The sequence below is a fragment of the Melozone crissalis genome, unplaced genomic scaffold, assembly GCF_028551555.1.
Source record: "Melozone crissalis strain CALT ecotype California unplaced genomic scaffold, PUWL_Pcris_2 ptg000019l_1, whole genome shotgun sequence".
Classification (NCBI taxonomy): domain Eukaryota; kingdom Metazoa; phylum Chordata; class Aves; order Passeriformes; family Passerellidae; genus Melozone; species Melozone crissalis.
The window spans coordinates 18,599,032-18,625,662 of NW_026535797.1; the positions used below are offsets into that span (position 1 = coordinate 18,599,032).

General features: G+C 42.7%; 1 protein-coding gene across 1 annotated transcript in view; it reads left to right on the forward strand.

Annotated features, from left to right (window-relative positions):
* The window catches only part of ANTXRL (ANTXR like), a 53,966-nt gene that overhangs the window by 16,940 nt on the left and 10,395 nt on the right, over positions 1-26,631 (forward strand). Inside the window, exons 10-17 of the mRNA XM_054276993.1 lie at positions 5,583-5,681; positions 7,939-8,008; positions 9,118-9,196; positions 12,140-12,235; positions 12,647-12,685; positions 15,768-15,866; positions 16,883-17,050; positions 18,202-18,282. Coding sequence (XP_054132968.1) covers positions 5,583-5,681; positions 7,939-8,008; positions 9,118-9,196; positions 12,140-12,235; positions 12,647-12,685; positions 15,768-15,866; positions 16,883-17,050; positions 18,202-18,282 — 731 coding nt within the window. The remainder of the gene's footprint in view (positions 1-5,582; positions 5,682-7,938; positions 8,009-9,117; positions 9,197-12,139; positions 12,236-12,646; positions 12,686-15,767; positions 15,867-16,882; positions 17,051-18,201; positions 18,283-26,631) is intronic.

Below are 26,631 nucleotides of genomic sequence, written 5' to 3' on the forward strand. Positions count from 1 at the left end.
GCTGACAGGGGCAACAAAACTGAGCAATTGAGGATACCATTTTTTAAAAAATCAGAGAGGGAGAGACAAGAAAAGTAATGTAAAGCCAGACTGACAGAGGTATTTCAGGGTCTAAAGGCAATATCTCACAAATTTCTGGAAAGATTGCATTCCTGGCATCTGCTGGGACTTGTCAGCAGTTAGAACAAGATTTTGCAAAACGTTTACAGAAATTCAAGCTTTATTGAACCAAATATAATTTGCTGCATAGGCCAAGAAACCTCTTGTGATTTCCAAAATGCTAATGTTTTATTTATCTGAAAAAAACATTATTCTTTGTGGTAAACATGAAGGATACCCAGAGGAGTTGTTGATAATTTCGTGCCTTTCATGCCTAGTATATTTAACTTGGATTTGTTCTGGTTTATGTTAGCAGTTCTCTTGTTGAGTTTTTTTCTACTTTAGAGGCTATTGCAGCAGAGTAAGAGTGACACCATAAGTTTGCTGGAAGGTACAGTTTTTCAGCACGGTTATTTAGCTCTAGTGTCTTGTGTTCATTTCCTTATACAATGTAAAAAGGAGCACATAAAAAATGGCAATGATGCATGAAAGCTGACCTTGAAAACAGATAAAATATGGAACTCAGAAAAAATTTAGTATCACAGAAGAGAAATTGTTCACTCTTCACTTCCACATGTCAATCTCAATATGATCTTACCATGAATGTTTCAACTTAACATGAACATCATTGTGTCTCTTGAATTATTCCTAAGTATATTATTGTGGACTAGATGTAAAATCTCATCTGTAGAAAATTTAAAGCAATGATTTTACTTTTAAAAGTGTTCTGGAGTTGTGTAGGAGAAAACAGTTTTAAAACTTTGACACTTAAAGCTTTTTATTTCATAATGATACTGTCATATTTTTGCTTACTAATTGTATACCTGACAATTCTTTGTGCAAAGCTTATTACAAACCATCCTGCTCAACAAAAATGCCTTTAGCTACATAAAAATATGAGTATTCCAATAGAAGGGATTTTAGTATTCTTGAAACTGTTTGGGGCAATGTTAAGAATATGGGAAAGTTGAACTGGAAACAATGTTTTTCAAATGGCATGTTGAAAATATTTTTATAATGTATTTGAGAAAATAAATTCTCAAAAAAAATATTATTTCAACAAAATTAATATATTTCAGCATATCAAATCACTTCATTTTTTGCTAAGCTTGCTAGGTAATAAGTTTGACAAATGTGATTAAAATTCCACAAGTACACTTTAAAAATAGTTTGCCCTGAAAAAAAAATTTAAAAAAAGGCAACACAGCTCAAACAATATTGTTACCTTACTTGGATCTGTAGAATTGTTCATTGTCTTTGTGGCTTTCAAACAAGACCAATATAAATTGGGGAGAATCAGTCTTTGGTTGGTGGTGCTGATTTGGCAAGGTATCGGTGCTTCTTTCACTTGAATTCTGAGGTTTGCTCTGTCTATGTTGGCCCAGCAAGGGCTGGCACATGGTGAAGCTTTGCTGCCCAATCTCTGTGCTTGAAGGAGCAGCAGAGAGCTTGAAAAGAGGAGGAAACCAAGGCTGCAGCTCCACATGATGTGCACTGTTTGTATACCATGGTATTTAAAGTATTAAAACCTTGAGCACTAATAATCACGCCTGTGATAGCATTTATCATTATCCCACAAGCCACAGCTGGAATTACCTCCTGCAAGAGGTTTTACAGCATGAGGCTACAAATATTTACATTTGTGCTTAGATTTATTATCCTTTATTATCCCACTTACTTCAACATAACTAGAGGTACATCTTTTTAGATTTGTGCACCTCTGTCTCCTGGAAGGAATCTCCTGGGAATAAGCAACTTTTTTTCATAGTAGTGTGAATCCAGATCTTGAGTTCAGTTCACTGGACAGCTATAGTGTTACTCTATGTGTAATGTGGTTTATTTTTTTAATGTGCTTCATTTGGACTTTACTTCATAGGCTTCACTATTTTTTGCATTATTGTCAGAATTTTTATGCATTTTAAATTTAGGTAATTACTGATAACGTATTGTCTCAAGATCTATAGCCACTGAAACCTGCATCAACATATACATACACTTTCATGGTATATGTACCCACTGGCTGAAAATTAGAGCATAACATTTTCTAGGAATTCCCCATTCCTCCTTGTTTAGGTTAGGAGTGTTTGTTTGTTTAAATACATAATAGAATTTTTCATTTCAAAATTATGATTGAAAAATAATGGACCTTTGGAGAGAGTGCAATGTATTATCACATTCTCCAGCAAAGATACTTGTCTATTTACAGCCTTGAAATATGTCTGTCCACACTTTTTGTATGAAACTTATCTGAGTGAGGAGGGGATAACTGGTTTAGCCTTTATTTAGCATTGCTAGTAATTTTTACAATTTGCTATGGATTGTGAGGGTATTGTGTGGCTCAGTGGAAACAAGGGATGATCAGGGCTTAAAGCAGGGTTTGAGCCCCTCCTTGTAAGTGTTCTCCTAGTTGCTGCTGTGTTGGTGATTGCTGGTGATCTTGGCTTAATTTTTGACTTCCAGAGGTTTAGTGAAATGTTTATGGAACAATTTGTGTGTGTTGACAATTCCAGTTGGGACTCTGGCTTTCTGTGACGAAGCTATCTGGCAAATCCAGTTACAAACTGATCTCGTCATATGGTGACAGCTATCTGATGTTTAATGCTTTTTGACCCTGCAAATTCATTGTCCCCAATGTGGAGCAGTGTAGTTGGGTCCTTCCTGCTCCCTCTGATTTAAAGTGACCAAGACATGCAGCCTGTAAACAGGCTATCAGTGGAGAATCGGAGGTGCCTCATATCCCGTTTGACAGCATCATTGCTTTGATTATGCTTATGGTACACAGACGTGATTGAAGGGTTTTGTTGGATGTGGCATCCTAGTGGCCACATCAAGTACCAGGTGTGGATGCAAGCAGTCAGCTTCTCATCAGAGGCAGAGAAGCGGAGCCGACAGCCCAGCCAGTGCACACCAGCTCCAACCCAGCATCTCGCTGCCAGCGCCGCCCGGTGCTTTCAGTGCTGACCTTTTTCCCTTCGCTGTCTTGTCAAAAGCTGCAATCCATGATCTGACAGTAACTAAGGAGGAAAAGGACGCAGCCAGAGCCAGGGCGCAAAATTAAATGGAATTAGCCATTTCAACAGGGCATCACCCAGAACACGTTCATGCTCCAGAGCAACCGAGGTACCAGCTGGTTACGTTTCCCTGGTATATTTTCAGCTTGTGTTGCTGGACAGGTTACTACCCAATCACTTGTTCACAACTGACTGTGCAGAGTGGCAGTCACAGTGAAAAGAACGGCAGGAGAGGTAAATTGTCCTGACAAGACTAAACTTCTAGATGTAGCTTTTACCTTGGATGTCTTGTGTGGAAATTTTCTTACTTGCGGCATCTTTTTAAAGCCACTGAAGCAGCCACCAGTTAAGCTTTTGTGATTGCTGCCTTTTAAGGCCAGTAATTCATGAGAAGAAAAATTTAAGTGCAATTTTGTTTCAGCAAGCTTCTTTTAAAATACAAAATTGAGATGGGGAGAAATTATCATCTTGGCTGGGTGTTCAAGCCCCCGTGAAGTGTGGACTGGTTACGAGCAAGTCTGCCAGTGTTGGGTCCCAGGCAGGTAGTTCTGGTGGGTGGGCAGAGGCCCAGTTGCCCTCAGGGCTGGTCATGACTCTCAGCTCTGCTGGCGAAAGAAGGGCATGCTCATAATTCTCAGTATGGCAGCTGGGTTAGATGTGCAATGGCTCAAGGCACAAATCTGACTAAGAGTAACTCAAGATTCTTATTGGAGTAAGAAGCAGATGAATCTACTTTACAGTACATTTTCATTTGTTTAAAGAAATGCTCATTACCCCCAGTGTGAACCAGGATGTAAAACTCTTCCCACTAAAAAGAGGCCAAATTCTGATGCTGGATTTGTGTATTTGGCTCTTGGTGTGCTCATTGAGATTTCAAATTTTATCACTTTTCTTTAGCAAGGTACCTAAGCACATGTTTCATTTCAAAATGCACTCCAGTAGATGCTTTCTTTTTCTCCTCCCAAAATACCTTCTTTGATTCCCACGTACCTTGTGGCTTTTGTCAGTTCAGAGCCCTGCTCTAGAGCAAATTACCATGATGAAGACCAGAGTGTGGATTTCCAGTGCATGATTGTATTTTGTAAATGCCCCAGTCCCATTCACCTGGACTTGCATTAGATCTCAATAGAGTGGTAATGGCAGTTAGTGAGAGTGTTTTTGACAGAAACAAGCTGTTTGTACAGAAAAGTAAAGCATTCCACGTCCTTCTGCTAGCTTGCCTTGCAGTAGCTTGATAAAAGTGCAGGCAGATGAGGCTGTGAATGTATTTGAGCCACCTTTGGGCCTCATGTAGTGTGATCCAATGAGTTCTTCCTCCAAAGCATAGAAATGACATGGTAGTGCCTTGTATGGAATGATGCTAAAAGCCAAGTCTTATATCACTAAAAATCATGTACGGCTCCCCTCAATCCTACCAACATTGTTTTGTTCTCCTTTTGAGTATGTTCATCAAAGTATAAATGATAATGCATGTAAACCTGTTCATGGTTTTACTCACTACTAATGGAGTACTATGTAATTTATTCATGTTTTTCAATGTGAAGCTTGAAGACTAATTATTCTTGTGTTGTGCTGTTATACCGCTTACATTGGACTGATCTCAAATGCTGCTCAGAGGCTGGTGTGAGAGCCCTGTGGAGGATTTGGTTAAAGTAGGAAAGTCATGCGTGAAGGTGCAACTTGAGTTCTTTCCCTTGCTCTGTGCCAGCAATCTCAGCTGTCAGCTGGCTGCTTATCTGCAGTGTCAAAGGGAGTTTCAAAAGTGTGCTGGGTACAGAACAAATTTCTAACGTGTCTCTCCACCTGCCTGCATTAAAGTTCTTACCTCTGTGGTGTCAGTGTAGCAGCCACAATGGCTTTTTGTGTCTTAGAGGGAAGTTTCCCTTGCCATGTCCCTTGCTGGTGCATCTTGTGCCTAGTTTGGCAATTTAGGCTTACCCCAGCAGAAAGGGGACTGTGGCTCTGTGTTGGGCCCTACCTGTGCACAGTAAAGGGAGGGAAGAATAGCAAACTGTTGTGTTGTTAGAACTTTGAGTCACAGGAGGTTTGGGAGGCAAGTTTTCTGTCACCATCTTCCTGAGCAGAGCTCTGCTGAAAGCCTGGTGCCAGGAGGAAGGACTGGTACAGGTAGTTGGCAAAGATGTCTGTCCCAAAAGCCATGAAGGAACTACGAGATGACATCAGTCAAGTCAGACTTAGTTTTGCTGTGGCACTCTTAAGGTATTGCAGTTGTGTGTTACACTTGTGGGAGCTGACTTGAGACAAAGAGAAGACTCTGAAGCTCTAATGCCACTGCAGCACTTTGGGACATTGCTGCTGAATAGAGGGAGTGTCTGTGGGGATGTTTTATTTCAGGCACAGGGCATAGAACAGCAACTGTCATGTTTTAATTTGGGTCACTCGGAACAGAAAAGCTGTATTTGAGTTATTTCTCATAAACAAATCATAAATCTTCAATATTTTTCCTTACAGAATCCTTTCAAGTTGTGGTGAGAGGCAACGGCTTTTATCATGCGAGAAACATCGACCAGGTGCTCTGCAGCTTCAAGCTCAATGACAGCCTTACTATCAGTAAGTGTGCAGGCTGGAGGACTGCAGTGACCCCTGTGGCTCTGTCACCTCACAGGCCAGTTCTCATCCATGTTAAGGGGAGCCCTTGCAGCAGATGTGAGAGGGAGCTGGGGTAGAGGTGTGCACTTAAAAGGAGCTTGAAATTCATCCTTGTTCAATGCAGTGACCTGTGGGCACTGTGTAGTGAGCACTTACATGGGACATGGGGCTGTACAGTGACCTTAGCACTGTTGCAGTGATCCACGTGGGTGCTGCATGCAGCAAAAGAGGACTGAGGATCAGGTTTTAAGATGGAAACTTAAAATTGTTTCCTATTCCCTTATCCATCAGCAGTAAAAAGAAATACTGCTATCTTGATCCACTGGTGGTGCTTTCAGAGTTTTTAGTCACCAGTTCAGGAGACAATTGCCATAAAGCCAGGCCTCCCAGGCACTCTGCTCCTCTCTGACACCAGTTTCTGGTCCCATCACAGTGACTGTGTAACATGGAAACCCCCTGTCCTGTTGTGATGAACAGGATCTTTTGTTTGCTGTCTCAGCAGCCAGGCAAAGGATTGAATGGCCAAAAAAAGATGGAGTGTCCAGTTTCTCAGCAGTCCTCTCTCATTCCTGAGAAGCCATGTGTGTTGGGCAGAGTGAAATATGGTATGGGGAGAGGAGCTCTGCTCCTATTTCATATATGCTGCCCTTGTGGCCTGAGCACAGTGGCAGCTTTCATATGCTGTCGTGGCCAGACTAGTGCCTTCCCAGGCTGTGAATTAACTTACAAGAGGGAACACATTAATTGCTCCTTCATTTCCCATCCTGGTTGTCTATGTTGATGCTGCAGTCAAACAGCTCTGGTGGTCTTGCATTTATTCCACTTACAGATATGCTTTAACCAGGATTTGTTTTTTGTGGTTTATCAGTTAGACTTTTTGCTTTTTCTTCCCTTACCCCAATCATTAGCACCTTGACTGGACTTCACACAGTGAGTGCTCACCAGGGCCTGGAAATACACAGGAAGAAAACTACTCTGATTACATTCCAAATCCATGCTGTTTTCCTTGGGTTAAATCTGCAACAGATGTTGTGATGAGATACTGATTGGTGATGCCTTTTTTTCCCTCCCTAAAGCATATCACTGATTTCCATGCCCTTATCTCTGCATGGAAGGGAAATGAGTTCTGTCTTCAGGTGTGCTTGAAGTGGGTGAAGCATGAAGGAACAATTCTTACATCTGTGTTGCTTGAGTCAATTTTTTTCCTACATAAAGAGTAAAAAAGCCTCAAAAGGATAAATAAGATGGCAGCCTTTATCAGCCCTTTATTCCCTTAGGTAGACCACTCTTTGTCCAGGCTGGCAGCACAGCTGTTTGCTGGTCACTCAGAGCTAAGCTGCAGTCACTGCAGTGGTGTATCTGCTCTTGTGCCTCAGCTTACACACCTTTGGTGGAGTGGCAGTGCAGGATTACTGCTGGGCCTCCTGTCTGTATTCATAGGACTTGGCTTTCTGGGTGTGACTTTTGAAAGTGATGGGATTAACACTGCTGAATCTTGGAGCAGTGAAATGCTTCCTCCTTAGGTGGGAAGATGTGTGCCCTTGTGTTTGACCCTGCCTGCACCAAATCCTTAGATAGAAACATGGGCTGTTTACAGATGATGCTGCCACAGAGGGGATGGGTCCAGGAGAAGCAGAGCAGATCCTCAACATAACATCAGTCATGGCCCCTCTCGGCCTGTTTCCTGTAAATGATCAACTGTCTCTTGGGTTTGGTTTTTTTCCCCCAATATTTTTCCATTTCAGCTCCACCCCATCCCTCTCCTTCCTTTTTCTTGGGCTCAGACAGTGCAGCCTTGGATTTCTTTCTCTGTGTATTTGAACATAGGTAGACAAAAATTGAACCCTAAGCTTTTGAGCCCTTGAGTAACTTGAGGACTATTCAGTGTGAGTAGAGGTTGCACATAATTTTCAGATAGACATGATGAATACTGCTCAAAGCTGAATTCCAAATGGCTGATCACACTGCTGTCAGGAACAGAGATAAATGTCCAATTCTTAGCTGTGGTATCTCTAGCCTGATAGCATCATGTTGGCATCAACATGAATGGTTATTCTAGTACTTGGATTTGTAATCAGCACCATTCTGGAGTATTGGTACTTGCCAATACATTGAGTTCATCTGTGGCTGTCATTGGTGTCAGCACTTCCCAAGGGGGTGGCCTGCTTGAAACAGTTTAATTTTTTCATCCCTGAGAGTTATATCCATTTCCTTTCAGGTGAAAAGCCAACTTATGTTCATGATACATACTTGCTTTGCCCTGCCCCCGTGATAGAAGATGCTGGACAGTGAGTATTGCATTTCAGCATGTGTTGAGAGGGTGGACCTCTGGGTGAAGATATCGTAAATTTGTGTGTGTGTGTGTGTCATATTGCAGCCATCTGCTTTGTACCGAATCCTTTCCTAATATGAGCCAGCATAGCTCTGTTCAGTGTTGGGTCTTCAGCACAGTTTAACCAAAGATCTTCTTGGACCATGGCCCCATATCATAGAATCACAGAATGGTGATTCCTCCTCTCTTCCTATATCCTGTTGTTTCAGACCAAAGACTGTTTCAAGACAGTTCATTACATTCAAGACAATTACATTTAATTTTCATGGAAAGGAGATGCTTGATTTGAATTCCTTTGCTGTTATTGCATATGTTGCTTCCTGTATTTTGCTCTGCTGTGTCTAGTGTTGACATTTTTCAGCCTTTTTAGTCCTGTAGACTTCTGGGAGACATGGCAGAATGTCCAACCTACCTTTTTCCTAGGTGATCTTGTGGGTGCTTAAATGCTGTACTGGGGCTACAGGTGAATGCCTCTCTTGCCTTTTGTATTTGTAGGTGAAGGAAATTAATTTGGTGGGGTTTTGTCATTTTTTTTATTATTGCTTTAATAATTTTTTCCCTGGGCCTTTTCTCTGATATTGGAGAATGGCTAGGGAAAATTCTTCTTGAATTTCACTGGCATTTCAGTGTTTTTACCCTTCTTGATCTCAGTGCAGGTGTTCTGGATTTGCTTGGATACAAAAGATTACACTCTTATTCATTAACAGAAGGATTTCTTTAAATAAATAAAAAAGTTTTAGTTTCTTGTGCTATGTACAGTAGTATTGCTGTTGTCTGAGGCATTGTTATGACTCAGTGTCCTGGTGCTCTTTGCCCCAGGTGGGATGGGTTTTTTTAATAAAAAGCATATGTCCCTGCTCAACTAAGGTAACATAAAAAGGTTGGCTCCTGGGTAAGCAGGGAGGCAAATGCAGGTAAATGCCTGAGGCCATGAAAATGCCCTGACTCAACAGGACCCACTATCCATGCAGATTCATAAACCAGTGGTTAAAACAGAGACAGAATAAAGGTAACAATGGGTGTAAAGATGACACTAAAAATAAACATATCTGTTTTGTGCTCTAGGGTGGTTTTCCTACAAGTCAGCATGAACAACGGGCTAACGTTCATCTCCAGCTCTGTCAGCATCACCAGCACACATTGTGTGAGTAACTCCAATGGGGCTTGACAGAGGAACCATGAGACCCTGCAAAGAAATGGTTGTTCTCCAGGCAAAGCCTCCTTGAGTGAGCCTGACCTCTCTGCAGCTTCTGTGTCACTGCTACTGACTGATCCCAGCAGCTCTTGGGAAAATAACCAGGGCTACTTAAGATCAAATTGTTATTGATGGTGGATAGATCTTAATAGATTTTCTGAGTAAAAAATTAGAGTAAGAGGCACCCTGCCCGTTCCTACCCCAGGAGAGAGATCCTCAAAACTAGGATCTTAACAGAAGGAGACCTGAGAAAATTATCACAGGAGCATCAGGGAGCAACACTGTTGAGCCTTGGGGTCCCTGATGGGATTTAAGGTAAAAGGCACAACTCTTAGGACTTCTATCTGGAAAGACCACAGAGAGAAAGGACATGATGCCTGTCCTGCATCATGTGGTCAAAAAGACCAGGTAGAGTGTCAGGGACAAACAGCTAGAAGTGATCCTTTATCAAAATCTGATGTTTAGAATAAAATAAACAAAATTAGGAAACTGACTAATAGATAAGGAGTTGTCTTTCTTGCCTTGGGGTAAAAATAGGCAGTGCTGAGAGCTGGTGTGAGCAAGTACAGTAATTAAATATGTGACCTTGTGCTTGTAGTCTAAATCAAGCTGGCTGAAGTACCTGATAGCAGTTTGTATCATTGTTATTAGTGTCAAAAGGACTTTTATAGCCTATGCCAAATGCTGTCATATTGGTTTGTAATCATTGTTAGCCATTTTGACAGCTGGAGAACAGGAGGGCAGGAATACACATAGAAGTGACTGTAACTTGTAAATCTAATTTTCTGATGTTTGCAGCAATGAGGGTGTGAAATATCACACCAGAATGCTGAACAGCCTGGGTTGTAGGGAAACAATACAGCAGAGATGTGTTTGTTTCTTTATGGGATTATTCTTATTTTGCTAAAACTTTCTTCCAAGTTTTCCATACTGAGGACTGATATTTTCACATTTAATTCCACTCTTTTACCTCAGGTACAGTAAAGCCTTTCAAGTCTGCAGAAGTGTTAACTGATGCATTTAGTTACCCATATGTAATCTATTTCTGATGAAGACTGAAGTGTCAACCCTAACCAGGGTTCCTAAAGGCCAGAGCATGGATGGAGGAAGCTTTTCCTTTTGGTAGCCTTAGGATAGAAAAAGGAATCCAATCTCCAGTCATGTCAATCTGACAGTTTTTGACCAGCCTCTTGCAGATTGAATGTGAAGGAGGCAGGAAGCCTGATTTGCAGCTGATAGAAAAATACTGTCTTGCTCCTGTTCTGTCCTATAAGCAGCTAGGTTGGCAGTCCAGTTTCCAACTTTGTCTTAATTTCATGCGTTTCACTCTTCTTGTTTTAGAGACTCCCTCCATTTCCTTTCCCCTCCTGTTTCCTTTTCTGTGGGTGGCAGTCAGCTGGCCTGCTCAGCTCTCCTCCCCAGCTGGTCCTTCTGTCTTTTCTGTACAGTAAGTATCTTCACTATAATCCAAAAGCCTCTGTGTGATCCCCTTGCTTATTTCTGTTCAGCTGCATGAAGTCTGCTATTTTCTTTTCAAAGTCCAGCTTCACTATGGAGCTTTGTATCATTAAAATCATTAAAAGAAGACTCTTTAGCTTCTTGCTGCCAGCGGCTCCTGAGCTATTGCTGGCAAATGTCTCAGCAATTTATATGTGCAGTTAGCATGGGAAAAGCAATGCTTGGAAAAAAAGGCTACAAAACAAGGAGGTAATGTGTGTTTGGAGTAATAGTAGCAGTGGTACTGCATTGCTACTGTACTTGGATTTGTTTTTAAGGAGTGCAGCAATATTTCTTAAAGTTATGCTTGATTTTTACTCAGCAGTCTGGCTTTACTGAGAATTCATTTCTCTTTAAGTATCTGCTTTCCAGATGCATTAGTTGTACATGGGGCCATGGGAGGGACAGAGAGGGGGGCTTAGCACTGAACTACAGCTGGGTACTGTGTCCTCTAACAGGACTCGTTTGAGCAGGACATTTGGCACATTTTGGGCAATCCAGCTGCTCCCTGGCCAAAAGAAGGTGAGCCAGACAGCATATCCTAACACAGGTGGGTTTGTTGCATCGTTAACCAAAAGCCGCAGAGCAGAGTAGGGATGGCAATGCTGTGACTCAGATATGGGATACTAGGTTACCTGTTTAAAAGCATGGAGTAGGAGCTGTGTTTGTGTTAGTCCCTTATTGAATGTGTCAGTCCTGGCAGCTCTAGGAATTGGCCTGAGAGAGAACTAGGTACCATCTAAGTTGGGCGTTCAGGATCTCACCTAGACTTTGCAAAGTTCTTACCAGTTGGTGCTTTCCACTCTCAGCTTTTTCATTGTGTGAGGGGAAAACAAATGCACTTAGAATAGTGAAGGAAATCCCTGTTGTAAGAAGGGGCTAAGCATCAGTTTCTGGTGTCATGGAAATTCAGCAAGTTTCAGTATAATAGGGTGAATCTCATTGACTTTATCACATAGAAATTACTTTTGGAATTTGGCTTCTTTCCCTTTATCCTTTCACCTATCCTTTGAAAATCTCTTACAACTTCCTCTCTAGCCAATTCCTCCTTCCTCCTCCTTCCTCAGCCTGATTGACAGGCCCCAGGCTTTCCTCTAGTTTCCTGATAAGTTTTTCCTGTTCCCTGATATCTCTGTTGCTGGTGAATTGAACCTTTTCTCAAATGTGGGAAATCTACCATTGAAGAAGTTTCATTTCCCAGTGTATATTAAAAAAAAAAAAAAGGCTTAAACATCAGAGCTAAAGTTAGTATCATTCCAGAACCCAGTACAGTCTGAGGATAGGGCATCTGAGACCTCATAGTGGTGGAAATCTGACTCTAAATGTGTAACTTCAGGACTCCTGCCTTCTTTGAGGCATATAAAAGTAACTCAGAAATAATCATCTTGTTTGCAGCTGACTGGGACCATCCTTTTCATTGCTCTTCTGATTCTCTTTCTGCTGCTGGCTCTGGCTCTTCTGTGGTGGTTTTGGCCCCTTTGCTGCACAGTGGTAAGTAAAGTCTTTTTATTCCCTTGACTTGGTTTCATATAGTCTTTGCCAGTTAAAGTGTTGGAGCGGGTGATTAACCTTGCTTTAAAAAACTGCCACATTTGTAAAGCACTGGTTCAACAATTTGCACTTTAGGCAAATTTTTTTTGCATTTTGTTTGTTGGGGTTTCTTTAATTTATTCAGAGGAGCTGCGGATTCTGAGATAATATCTTTGCACTAACTTGGTAATTATATGGTATTTTTCATCTCATCTGGGTTCATTTTCCATGAGGCTAATGAGAGGATTGAATGGGGGGAATGAAGCAGAGTGACTCATTTGTGACATGGGCAAGAAAGCAGGGAGGATATAGTTATTGAGAAGGATGAACCCTGCCATTGTTTCAGATTTCTCCATTGTTTGTTTATTGCAGGTGATCAAGGAGCCACCTCCACCACCACCTCCAGAGCCTGTAAGTGTGCTATTTCTGAGCTGTGGCACTGCCTGCAGCACTGTAGTGTGCCATGCTGCCCAGGAATGTCAGCCCTGTAGGTGTCTTAATGACATCTTAAAGGCTATGAGAGGAAGTGCTCTGGGTCAGACACTTATTTTTGCCTCCTGGCCTCTTTATATACATACAGCAAAACTGCTTCCATCCAGGGTGAAAACAGTTGCATAGCTCAAAAATCCACAGGCCAGCAGTTCCTATGGTATTTTGTTCCTTCTGCTGTGCATCAAACAGGTGTGTAAGCAAATCTCTGCTTCTCAAGCTGTGCTGACAGCTGTCCCTCCTCCAGTAAAGCTGCCATTGTTCTCAGCAGGAGTTTAGCCCAGATTGGTAGTAAGGAACAGTCTGGCAGCTGGAAAAAAGGACAGCAAAGGCCACATTCTTGTGGCTTTGCTACAGGAGGGGAGACAAAGCCTGCCCTGGCTGTGGCTCTTCTGCAGAGTGACCTTTGGAAGGACATTTAGCCTTTCTCCATTTAGGTTTTGAGCTGTGTGAGGCAGGATTATGTTCAGCTCTTTTGGGGACAGTCACTCACTGACCCTGACCTCAGTTTAGTCTCACCATACTAGTTTCATGAAAATAATAGTAGCAAATCAAAGCACCTCCAGAGAAAACCTATGCCTGCCTTCATGTCTTTCCTAGGCATAGACAATGAAATAATGGAAAAATACTTGCCTAACCCACAAGGGAAGCTTATAGTTTACTGTTAACTTGCTGTAACTTGGCATGAATGTAGGGAGGCAACCACAGCTGCTGTTTTGAGGTTGCTAGAGGCCACCACTAGCATGTATGTGATCCTGCTACTTGTCCTGAGCAGCAGCACTGTGACAATTTAACTTCAGAATGCACACCAGAATTCATGCTGGGGTTAGTGTGATTAGTGCTATCACAAAGCCTGCAGTTGCAGCCATGCTGCATTTGAAGGAGGTTTCAGAGAGCATTACAGCCCTGCAGAAGTTCCAGATGCTTTGCAATTTTAAATGCAATCAAAGAGAATGAACTGATGTAAGCCTCCAGGAACAACACAGAAACAGATGTTATCCATCCCTTTTCTTGGCCTTGTCTTTATCCAGCATGAGTTGTAATAGTCATGCATTGTAATAACTGTAACTGTGTGATGAATTCCATTACACTTAGTATTTACTAGGCTCCCTAGGTATGGTGACCTGCCCTTCAACTGATACAGTGTGGTATTGCTGCTATTAAACTGAATATAGGTGTGTAAAACTTGTTCTAAAGCACAAGCATTCGATTTCCATGTGGTAGCTGTTAATGTTGCTTTGCTGTGTGTTCAGTGTAGGGGATATTTGGTATAAATCCTTTATCAACTAGAGGAGTATCAGCTGTTACTGTTGGCTCTGCCCTGCTAGAGTCAGGCTTGCCAGCAGTAAGAGCTGTTAGACATGAACACTTGCAATCTGTGTTACATTGCATGGAAGAGGCAGAGTATCTTAAATAGTACTCATGTTCACAGTGAAATCAAATATTAAAACACTGATGCAGTTCACTGGGTACTGGTTTAGATTGGCATGAAGTGGGATAAAATTTGTGTGTTTGTTGTACTCTCCAAAAAAAAAGCTTACTGAAACAACACCAAATCCAACACCAAACCACAATACCTTCATTGTATACTTATTTTCCCAATTTAGGATAAAACAAAATAACAGAAAAAAAAAAAAAGGTTAAACAAACACCAAAAAGCCAAACCACAACAATAAAAACCCCAAACTCAAACTCCCCTTACTTGTTAATGCAAATGTCAGCTCTAGTCTTGACTGGCCATAGTAAAGAATTTGTTGGAGGAACTGACCTATTGAACTGTAGCTGAGAGACCACTGAAAAACCTTTCTCCAAGGCATAATCTCAGAGGTAAATACAAACAAACAAATATTAAAGCCTGGTTTCAAAAAGCTGTTATTGTCTTTTGAGCTCTTAATTCCTTTTCCATTCCAATAGAAACGTGTAGGGCAATTTTGTGAAAATGCCATCTAGTGATGTAACAGTAATTTACATCTATCTATAGTATTTGGCTTTTTAGTTAATTTTTTTGGTTTTTTTAAATAAAAAATAAGTTCAGGTAGTGTTTCTGGCAGCATCCTTGTACTGAGGAACAGTAGCAATGAGCACTGTGCATGGCCAGTCCAAGACCAGCATGCATGTCTGCATATAAGCATGAGGTACAATTATTTGAGGAATGAAGGAAATATTGTAGGAGGTTTGTTGTGCCTTCTCCTCAGCTATGTGTGTACTTGGAGAGTGTCAGGCTGGGGCTTTCAGGTATCTTGACTTAGTGTAATGATATGGAGTCTGAGAAATCGTCAAGATGCTGGAGTTGGAGATGTGTTCCCAGGCTTGTTGAACCAGAACCATTTGCCAGCTTTTAGTTAGGCAAGAACAGAAAAATGAACCTGAAGTTACTTCCTGATTCAGACTCTCACATGTTTCAGAAAAGGAATCTTTGTCTTTATGATTGCTCTGATTCTGATTGCCCTAACAACTGTGAAATGCTCCTGTCTGAATCCTTTTTCAAATTGTACAACTTGAGCCAGACTCCACAAAGCATCAAATAGTGTAGAATTACTGGTTACAGCTGCCATGAGAAAAGGATCTGATGCATATGTTAAAAAACTCAACAGTGGTCACTTTTTTCCTCTGTTAGGTGACATTAAGTTCTAAAAGTGCAATTAAGAATTTATTTCTCCAGGCCAACTCATCACTGCATTTTCTGCATAGCACAGTGGCAAGCCAGTTTATGTACAATTCATCTATACTTTGCCTTTCCTTACAAATCAGTGGAGATTTTGGAGCTCAATGCATATTTGATTAAATAAAAGCAGCCTGGACAGAGGAATAGGCAATCCTCTCTGGCTTCCCTAGTTAAAATTGCAGCTGCAGAGACAAGAGACTTCCTTAGTTTTTGTCAGCAAATAAGCATAAAATATAAAGCCAGATATCCAAGGGTTGGACCATAGGATGTTCAGCTGTTTTCCACAGTTTATGCTTTTTATGTGAGAGCAGCATTAATATCTCCCTGTGTTTCCCACAGGACTCAGATGATGAAGATGGATTGCCAAAGAAGAAGTGGCCAACCGTGGATGCATCTTATTATGGAGGCCGAGGTGTTGGTGGGATTAAGAGGATGGAGGTATTTGGCTTATTCTTTAGTGTTATAAACCCCAGCACATTTAATTGAAAACTGTTCCACTGTGTTTTCATGTGATTCTTGAAGAGGACTGGAGTCCGGGATTTAATCAGGGCTTGTGTACCTAATTCACACCTGCTGTCCAAATAACAGGCATCAAGCTGCTGTCATTTGCATGAATAATTAAATGAATCTAGCATTAAGAGCCAGAGAAAATTTGCAGGCTAAGAAATGAGATAAGCACCAAAAGAAGTTTTAATCTCGTGAGTCAAACCCTTTGGTGCAGTTGCAACCAGTTCTCTTGTCAGAGGAAATTCAGGCAAAGCTACACTGGTTTTATTTTTGAGGATGCTGTCTGTGCAGTGCCTGGTTTCTATGAAAGGAGAGGTTTCTCAGCAACTTCCTGCGAGACTGCAGATGAAGTATTACATCTTAATATCCTTAACCATTTTCCTTGGAAGAATTTTATCCTTGATGCTGAGAATGTATGCTGACTGTGACACCGTGGATCATATATTGTTCTTGAATGCAGAGTCACTTCTCTGCTTGAGCTAAGTCAGACAACAAAATCACATATTAAGATATTAGATACTGGAAAGAATTTCTTCACTGAAAGGGTGATTAGGAGTTGGAGCAGGCTGTCTGGGGAAGTGATGGAATCACTATCCCTGAAGTGTTGAAAAGATGTGTGGATATGGCACTTGAGGTATGGTATAGTAGGTGCTGGATTAATTCAGTCATCTTAGAGCTCCTACCAGCGTTAATGATTCTCATCTGCCCCAGATGCTGTGAATTCCCACAACACCTTAGATTGCTGGAATGTGCAAAGGCTGGTAGTTCCAGCAGTTTTTGAATGAGACTGTTTTATTCTTAAATGTGTATTTCTGATTATGGTAGGAGTTTGGTGCTTTCATAAATTTGACTTAATTCTGGTAGCACTTGGTCATCTGATGGGAACTAGATTAATACCTGTGGGGACTGCTGAAGTGTCTCCTTACAGTGTGCTCTCCTGACATCAGGTGCGATGGGGAGACAAGGGGTCGACAGAGGAAGGAGCAAAATTGGAGAAACCCAAAAATGCTATTATTAAGTTGCCAGAACAGGAGTATGAACCGTGGGAACCCAAGCCAAAGAAGCCCCATGTGAGAAAACCACCTTCCCAGCGAAAATGGTACACTCCAATCAAGGTAATGTGTCTGAGCCTCCATTTTAGCAAGTCTTTTGTGTCTTGCAAGATACTGTATCCCACTTCCTTAGCACAGCCTTTCTTTCAGCAGAGCTGAGTGAGACTATTTAGAAAAGTGGCCATTAATTCTCACCTTTGCCTGGTTTTGGAATGTGTATTTCACTTGGCACTGTGTTGCCATAATTTTTTGAGAAGAGTAGAGGGCACAAGCAGAGATCTTCCTTTCCTCAGCTCATGCTGTCTTTTCAGGTTCTCTTGCCTGGTGTGCAACAGCAGATCCCTTGAACCTTAGGGAGGGCAGATGCTGTTTTCTGCCATCTGAAGGCAGCATAGAAAAGGATCAGATAAAGGGCACTGTCCTTGCTTTGACTGCATTGTGGCTAAGGGCTTGGGCTGGGATGCAGATCTCTTTCCCCTTAGTTCAACCACAAGACAGTGGTGTTTGGTTTTTGGGCAAGTCACTCAGTCTCCCCGTATTTTCACCCTCAGTTCTCCCATGTCATTATAATATCTGGTGTTTCAATGTCTTTTAATGTATGTATCCTCACACAACCCTAAAGGCAGGGAAGAGCTGTAACCTCTGCTTGCAGAGAAGGAAGCTGGAGGGCTAGCACAGTCAAGGCTGCCATACTTTGCTCATCCCAGGAATCTATGACCATGTCCCAAAACAGTGCTTTGTGAGATGAGTTCCCCCTTTCCCTGCTTACTCACAGATCAGTTAAACAGTGCTTGAATGTTTCTGGAAAGCATCTGTGAATGTTAAAGCCTGCCTAGGCAGGTATTCTTCTGGCTGTTCATCTATGCCTCAGTTCTCTTCCCATCTGTACCATACTTTTGTTCTGCCTTTTGTAACATTTAAAGGTTAGTACTTTAAAGTAACACCTGTCTAATTGTGCCTCTTAAGGGAGTTGTTCACAATAACCTCCTCTCATCCTGCCTGCATATTTGGTATTTCTCCACTGAGGTTCTTCTGGTTGTCCAGATAAAGGGTACAGGTTGTCCAGATAAAGGGTCCACACACAGGGTACAGGACCAGTGTGTGTGCAGACAGCTTAATGCAGAAAAGCTGTACCAACCCACCTGTTGTTTAATCTCATGCTATTTTTACCACATTTCTTGGTCATATCTTGTCTCCTTTTTTTTTTATTGCAGGGTAAACTTGATGCCCTGTGGGCTTTGGTTCGACGAGGCTATGACCAAGTCTCTCTTATGAGACCACAGCCTGGGGATAAGGTAAGGCATCTCAAATGCACTGGCATCACTCCTCTGGTAGTAGCAGCAATGCTCTTCTCTCACAATCAGCCCATCTCTTTTATTTTCATAAGCTTGATTCTTTTCACAATACCCTAAAGCTAAAAACTAAACATTTTTAATGTTTCTTGGATTTAGTAATGGAGTTCAATGATTATTGCAAAATCATGAACTGTACAGATGATGAAAAAACAAATCATAGTAAGGTTAATGGAGAACAAGTTGGTTGAATTGTGTGCAGGCACATTTTTCAGTCATCTCCTACACATAGGCAAGGAGTATGTCCTGCCTTGGTGAAGTCTATTGGCCAAAAGTAGGTCAGGAGTACTGGGAGGCAGCAGGGAGTTTGTGCTTTTCAGACCCACAAAGATGTCTGTGTACTGTCCCTGGGTCACTGGCAATAGCTTGGTTCAGAGCTCTCACAGTTTATGTGAGCCTGGCACTGTTATGGTTGTCTCTATTTTGTTATTCTGAGGGAACAACTCCCTAAGAACTGAGTGCTGCTGCTTTGAGCTGTTTCACCATCAAGGTTTTGCTTTCTGCAATGGTTCTTTGTAACGTGAGAACGAAGCAGACACAACAGCATCTCTCTTTCCCTGTGGGCAGAGTCCATGCATTTCATCACCCTGGCTCTCAGGTGAGGGGATTATAGAGTTACAGCAATAGGGTCCATAAACTGCTTTTTTGGGGATAGGACTGGTGCAGATGCCCAGGCTTGTTTGCCTGGGTAGTTTTCACACCTAATGACAGACTTTAAAAGTAGCTCTAATTTGCATCAGCTAGGGCAGTAAGTTGCATGTCTTATGCTTTTGGCAAAATATTATGCCATTTGTCTAGTCATTACTCAACCATGCTGCATCAGTATTTAAAGTTTAATCTCATCCATTTTTCTTTTGGCACATAAGGAAACCAAGAGAACAAACCCAGCTTCTTATACTACTTTGTAAAATGGTCTTAAATGTTTCACTAAGCTGCATTTTCAAGGCAGCTGTGCTTGAGACACCTTATTTACTTTTTAAGCACGATCTAGAGCTTCTGAATAGGCTCTTTAGGTCCAGCTGTATTTTGATAGCACTAACATTGTATAATATGAATCTGTCCTCTGCCTTTCACTCCCTTGGCTGGGACATTTCTGTCAGTGCAGAGCACAACAGAGCCTCTGTTAGCCGGCATGGTGAAGAAACATACAGGGGGCTGGCTCAGAACAGAGATCCTCAGTTCCTTGCCTTCCAGCTCTGCTGTGGGGAGAACAAGGGGCTGAAAAGAGGCAATGTAAAACATCAAGCTGAAGGATTATTGTATCAGGGGTAACATAAGAAAAATCAAATGTACATCTGGGAAATAGGGTGGAAAGAATCCTATTGAGCCAGATCCAGTGGAATCATAGAATCATCTCTGTTCTCTGGCCTGTGAAATTAACTAAGGCTGAAGAATATTGAAAGTGAAACAAGAATATAACTAGACAGCCTTCTGCTGTTTAAAAAAAATATCACAGGCCTGTATTTCATGGAGAGAACTAGCACAGAAAGGAACAAGTTTATTATTTGTTCTTTGAGTAACATCTCTAGTAGCAGTCTCTCAGTGGATAACTGCCTCCTTGTAAGCTGGGTTTTTGCTGGGGGTTGTGTACAAATCCACCTGTATGTGCAGGTCAGTAAATGTGAGCACACGCACACAGGTGCACACTCATCATGGTGGGGGAAGAACTGGGAGATCAGGTCAGGGCTGGGAGGGAGCAGCAGCACAGAGCTTGGCAGCCCCAGGAGCAAGGGCACAGCTCTGCCCCAGCCCAGGCAGGACGAGGTCACTTCTTGGCCAGCTGTGCTGGCAGCAGGCACGGCATTTAGCGTGGGGCTGGGGAGATGGTGTTCATCCACAGGCCAGGGAGTGTAGGGTGATCTTGGAGAGGTTGCTTTGGTTTGTGTGGTTTTGAGGGACTGAGGGGAGGGAACAGGGGAAGGAGTTCTTGGTGGGGTCTAAGTGCACCTTTTTTTAAAATTTTAAGGTCATTTAATAGCTGTCCATCCATCTACTTTTCTTCCTTCATCATGGTCCTGTTGCCATTCCCCATCCTGCTCTTTTCCTTACCTGTGCCCTGCTTGGTCTCCTGCCCTAGACATTGCCTTCTGTTTCCTTCTGTGGTTCCTTCCTCGTTTTCTCTCTCAGTTGATGTCTGCATGCCCTTGCCCTTGATGAGACAGACTGATTCCCTGCACTCCTGTCTTTGGGAGCAGTGGTTGGTCCCCAGGTTAGCCTGTTCCTCTCACACTGCAGGACCTGAGCTGCTGGTAGCATCATGCTCTGGGCTGTGGCCTTGCTGCAGAGCTGGCTGAAGCTCTGAGAGTTCCCTTGCCCTGGCTCATGTCTTCCATGAACTTAGCAAGAAATGGATCTCAGGATGGATGATTTGTTAGTATTAGGCAAGATTTTATTAATAGGACTGTATTAATCCTTGTGAAAATCACAGAAGCTTTTTGGAACTGCCTATTTAGAGAAAACCATGCAGGCACAAGCTCTGGTGCTCCTTCTCCTGTGTGCCCACAGTGTTTTGCTTGGCTCTTGCAGACAGCTCTTCCTCTTGGTCTCCATTCAAGAGTGTATCATTCATGTCATAGCACCAGCACTGAAATGTTTTGGTTTGGCAAGTTCCTCAGTAAAGGTCACAGGATCCCTCCGGCTTGACTTCCTCAGGTCACCTCTAGCAAGAATTTCTGTTGCACCAGGATGGGACAACAGGGGATAAACACACTTAGCTCTACCCCACCATTAGCAGCTAGGCTGTTATTTGTGGCATGGAGTTTTGCTGAGCTCTCAGACAGCATCAGCAGAGGAGAGGAGTGATAAAAAAGGGCTTGTGGCTCTGTGGTGGGTTTCTGGACCTTCTGCCTTGCTGGAGTGTACAAAGGTGAAGCCTTTATAGGCATTTCTGCTACTGCTGCAGTAGTGGATCCCTTAGAGCTAGGCTTTCTTCCCAGCCTTGCTCAGAAATCTGTTTTAGAGGACCAGCAGTCACTCTTCTGGCCCAGGAAAGGGACTGACAGCTCTGAGGTGGGGACACTGCTCATCTAGCCACAGGGGTATCTCAGTGTCCACATGGCCTGATTGAGCTCTGTTTTGCTCAAGGTGTTCAGATTTTCTTGAAGACTTTCCCATCACTGTGTTGATGTGTGTTCTCCTGAGCTTGGTTCTGAGCTTGCAGCAGCTGCTGTGAAGGTTGGCGTTTGGGAAATATTAGTGTCTGGCTATCTTGAAATATTTCATACGAACAAACCCCAGTAGCTGGCAGGGCAGGCTGTCAATAGCCTCTGTGAAAGGTGAGTTTCAAGCTTTGCCTTGGCCTCATGGTTCAGAAGTGGGCTGTTACCAATGGCAGCAGGCAAACACTGCAAGCCCCAGTGTAGGCAGAGAGGAAGGGGAGGTGCTTTCCAATGGTCTGTTAGTTGCTGCTTTCAGCAATTCCATTCCAGTTTGCCTCTCAGCACGTACTGATTGATGCAGGAAATCCTTAGAGGCTTGGTTTACCAAAGTCCTTGACTAAAAACCCAACATTTTTCCCCTCAGGCAGAATTGATCCTTTACTTTAGAGACTTAAAATGTGATCTCATTATTTTCACTGAAAATTTTGTAGCTGCAACAGGGAGTGTAGACTGGATTTGGCTGTCACCATCCCCTTGCATACTCCTGGGACTTTACTTAGTAAAAAGCAATGCCTTAGTGGTACTACCCTGTGGTTTGTACATGTAAAGTCCTTTCCTGGGGAACAGGACTAGAAGCAGGCTGCTGTGCAGCCAAAAATGTCACAAACTATGAGCTGCTGGTCCTTTTAGAAGCCAGAAGCTTCTGGATCCATTCAAGTTCCCACCCTTGAGTTACGGTGTGACTTTGAGCAAGGCAGAGAAGCTGCAATTTTAAACTGCAGCCTCTGAAATGAGGAGTGTATGGGTTCCTTATTCTGTGCATCCCTTACAGAGTGATCACTCCTAGTCTGATAGGTTTGTTGAAGCTCAGAAGGTCTGATTACCCTCAAATTTTGTGTGATTACTTGTAATGCTGACCATGACATCTATGTGCCTCAGTTTTCCTAACAACAAAAATAATCATTAGAACACAGTATTTACCTTCCTTACAGCTGTGAGGTTTAGTGTTCTGCCAGGCATTTGGGACACCAAGCTTATGGATTATTAATGACTAATAATTGCTCTCTAGCTGCTACTTACAGGTGGTCAGCAGCTTGACTGCAGCCCACGGAGATGGCAGCACCCACCTGTCACGCCACGCTGGCTGCCCACGTGCTGCTGCTATTTGCAGCTTATTCTAATTGCTTCTCTGCCAGACCCAGTAATGGCTTTTAATAGGCTTCCCTGCCTCTTGCTTGGAGATGTGTTGTAATCACCCATGCAACAACTGGCAGAGCTACAGCGGGGGCTGGAAAAGCAGCCCTGAGCTCCTGCAGACTGGAGTTATCAGTGGCTGCTGCCTGGTCCTGGGGCTTTTCTCCCTTTGCTTTTTACCTTCATAAGCTGCTGAAAAAGTTAAAGAGATGAGGGCATTGCCTGCCACAGTGGGTGATCTCACTTTGTCAATTTCAATGAAAATGTGACAGGTTTAGCTCCCTTTTTGCTACTTTTTCTTCTTTTTTTAAAGGACATAGGCATCTCTAAGATTTATTCCTGCTTTAGCAGACATGGCATGAGGGAAAAATCTCCCTTTCTGTGGTATGGGACCAATGTCCTAATGCACAGTTCCCAGGACATGTTGAGAGCTGCAGCTGGAAACATGTAATCAGTGACTAATGAATTTCCTGTCCTACAAGAAGCCCACATACTGCATTACCCCTCACTTGTGCCAGGACTGTGTTATTTCTGTTGTGGAGGAGGAATTCACAGACTTTGGGGAAGGATGCTGCCTGTCTGCACCCAGGTCAGACCACAGCCTGTCCATGTCTTTGGCAGCCAGAGGCGTGCTCAGGAGCAAGGGGCTCTTGTGAAAGATGAGAGCAAGTCCAGGGCTGGTGTTACTTGGCACACAACAGGGTGAAGAAGGATTGGCCTCATGGTTAAGGCACTGGCTGTAGCTTGCATAAGTTACTTCACTTCTGTTCTACTGCAATTGTACAGTGAATGAGTGAGGTGAAGAGTAAATTCTAGGAGCTGAGATCATGTTCCTACTGGTACTATGAGCACTTAGTAGACAGACTCTGTTAGGTAGAAAGGGGACTCTTCTTCTAGTCTTAAAACATATGTGCCACTTTTCTCTTTTTCTGATATTTATGATAAAGGAATAGCTTCATCAAGTCTGATTCTCAGGGCCTTTTTATAGGAAACATGTCTTTGGGATAAGGCCTGGTGAGTTCATCCCTCATTAACTGCAGCCCTGACATGTCTGCATGAGGGGAACAGGCTCTTGTGTTATCACAGTTTTCCAGGCATCACTTCACTGATGCTCCACAATCCTACAGTGTGTCCAGGGGCCTGACTTGAAGCCTGGAGGCTGCCTTGGGCTTTAGCAGTACTGGTGGCACACCTCTTTTGAGAGGAAAAGTGCACAAATGCACACGCCCTTACTAGGGCAGCATGTACAGATCCACAGTTTGCACATGGACAGGGATGCTGCAGCCAATGTGTTTATCTGTTTCTCAGCAGCACCCTTGGGTCAATGCTGAGCATCATCTGACTGTTTCAGTTGATTGCTGGGATCTGTGCGTCCCTCATTGTCTTTGAGTTGGGTAACACTGCAGAAAGTAACCTCCCCAGCCTTCCTTAGCTCTCTGCTTACATTGCATACTTCTAGTAATTATGCAGAATGTGTAATGCTGTGACTGTCTGATGGTGTTTGAGCTGCAGAAATAAAAAATATTGTGTAAGAGGATGTATTCACACTATTATTCACACTAAAGTTATTGTACAGAATGATAACTAAAATTCAAAATGTATTGCCTTATTACTTTGCTCAGAGGAGCTGTACTTCCAGATGTCTCTGTTCTTGTAGAAATTATTGTGATTCAAAAATTATTGTGGTACCAGAAAAAAACCCAAATCACAATCTCCCACTATACAAGTAACAAAAAGTCACTAGACAGCAAGAAGAGCTTAGATCTGTGTGTGTTAGGTCTCGAGATGAACCTAATCTTGCTTTGAACATTCCAGCTTTATGTACCAGTTTTAGTCTGGAATATAAATAGGAATTTAGATAGGAACAACAGGACAGCAAATGCCTTGTGCTTTCTGTGGCAACACTGAGGTTTCTACAGCATTTAAAAATCGTTCAGGTTGGTTGTTTTGTTTTTTGGGGTTTTTTTTTGCCATGTGAATAAACCTCTACTTTCCTCATCCTTTAGGAATTTAATTGCCTAAGAAGACAGATCTGTCTTCATTGGCTTATTAAGGAGTGGGATATACAGAAACTTTAAAGTTAGGCCTAAAACGAGCAGTGTCCTTTCTTGCAGTGCTGGTGCCAGGCATTCTGAGCTGAGCTTTGAAAATGAGAGGAGGTGTATTTGGGGTTCTTTCTACTGCTGGGGGACAGGCCACTGACTGCTGAGGTGAGAGCAGGGTGTGCAATAGAGTTCCTAGGAGAGAGCTGGCAATGGAGTGCTCATGGAAAAGAGTTACTGCAAGGTGCACAGGGAAAACATGGTAGGGATCTGTTTGCATAGTGTTAGGTCTCTGGCATACCTGAAATGGGACAGAGAGTTCCATGTCAGGACTTTGGTACTTGGGTTGCTTTTCTAGTGCGTTCGTTCTTAGAGTGAGGTAGTTGTGTCCCAAGACAATCTGGCATTCAGTTTAACACAGGAGCTTTTGCTGCAGAAGAGGTTTTCTGTGCTTTGTCACCATGCCAGCTCTGATAATGAACTGTATGAGTCCCATCCCAGAAGAAGAAAATCCATGTGAGATAAGCACAGGGAAAGCTGAGAACTGTGGATTTACCATCTGCTTGCTCTAGGCAGCAGTAGAGCCATTTAAGGGCCAGTTACCCAGAGAAGCACTGATGATAGTTGTACCTGTTTCCAGATCTACACAAAGAGGCACCCTGAGTGGTGGGACAGGATCTTACATTTTTTGACTGAGGCAAGGAAAAATAATAACCATTTCCACCAGGAATCTCTGAGTTTCCATCATTATTCTATACCTTAGTCAGGTGAATAACATTGTGTACACAATAACCCCAGCTTGCTCTTGAGAGACACTCAAATAATTCACTCAGGAAAGCGTGATGACACTTAATTGCAGTTTGAGCAAGATCAGTTATGGTCCTTTGTGGCCTATTTGCTACTCCCAGCAAGCCACCAATACCTCAAGGCTGAGGCTGTTGCACCCAGCAAATGTTTGTTGCCTTTGTTGCTGTGCTCCAAAGCCCTCCCCATTCTAGGGGATGGACAAATGCAAAGTCCTCTTCCCTGAAAACAACCAAAGAAAAGAGGAAAATCTTTTGCAAAGCAACCACTGTTGTGTTTTTTTCTTGAACCACATTTTAGTCTGGTCAGCATTCAAGTCTGGAAATGTGTGGTGCTGTGGTTAAAACAGGGGATGTGAGTCACAAGTCCTCAACTTGTAAATACCATTTTTTCCCCCTGCATAACCTTGAGTAGATGACATGACCTGAGAGTGGCTCTCCTTGCTTCCTCTAGTCTGGGACCCTCATCCATAAAAGCTGTCAGGAGAGAGGAAGGCAGTAAAACATGTGTGTGCAGGTTTAGGTTAAGATATTTTTCTGAGATTTGGATGGGATTTGGTCTGGTCATACTCTGAGATTCATACTGAATGTAAGGTGTACCTGATAGACCTTGGTTATGTCCAGTGTTACTCTTCTGTTCCCTTTGACACTTCTGCTTTTTTAGGGCTTAGAATCAACAGGCTTTGTTATGAATCTGCACTGTGCATTAGCTCAGCCACAGCCTCAGCAAGGTCCAAGACATGTGATGTTTTGTGCATTCCTGCAAGATATCTTGTGACTCTGGCCATTCCTTCAGGAGATGTCTGTAGCCCATTGCTGCATTTCCTTGCAGAGGCAGGGCTGGAAGCAGCATGCAGTTTCCTGCTGAATGGAGTGTGATGCATATTATTTGAATAGCCCTGTCTTCAATACTGGGGTGGGCTCTTCATGTCTCTTTCCTTGTGTGCCTAAGCTGAAAAAGTGGTATCAGGCATGAGAGAGCTGGATGGTGGGCTTGTGTTCAGCAAAGTTTATTTTGCTGAAGGATACTTGTCCTAGCTTAAAAGTCTGATTTCCCTGGCTGAGCTATTCCTCCCTCAGATTCCTCATTATTATCCACTTTCTCCAGTGGTAAATTGGAAGTAGCCCCCTTGTCTTCAGTGTATTCCTGCACTG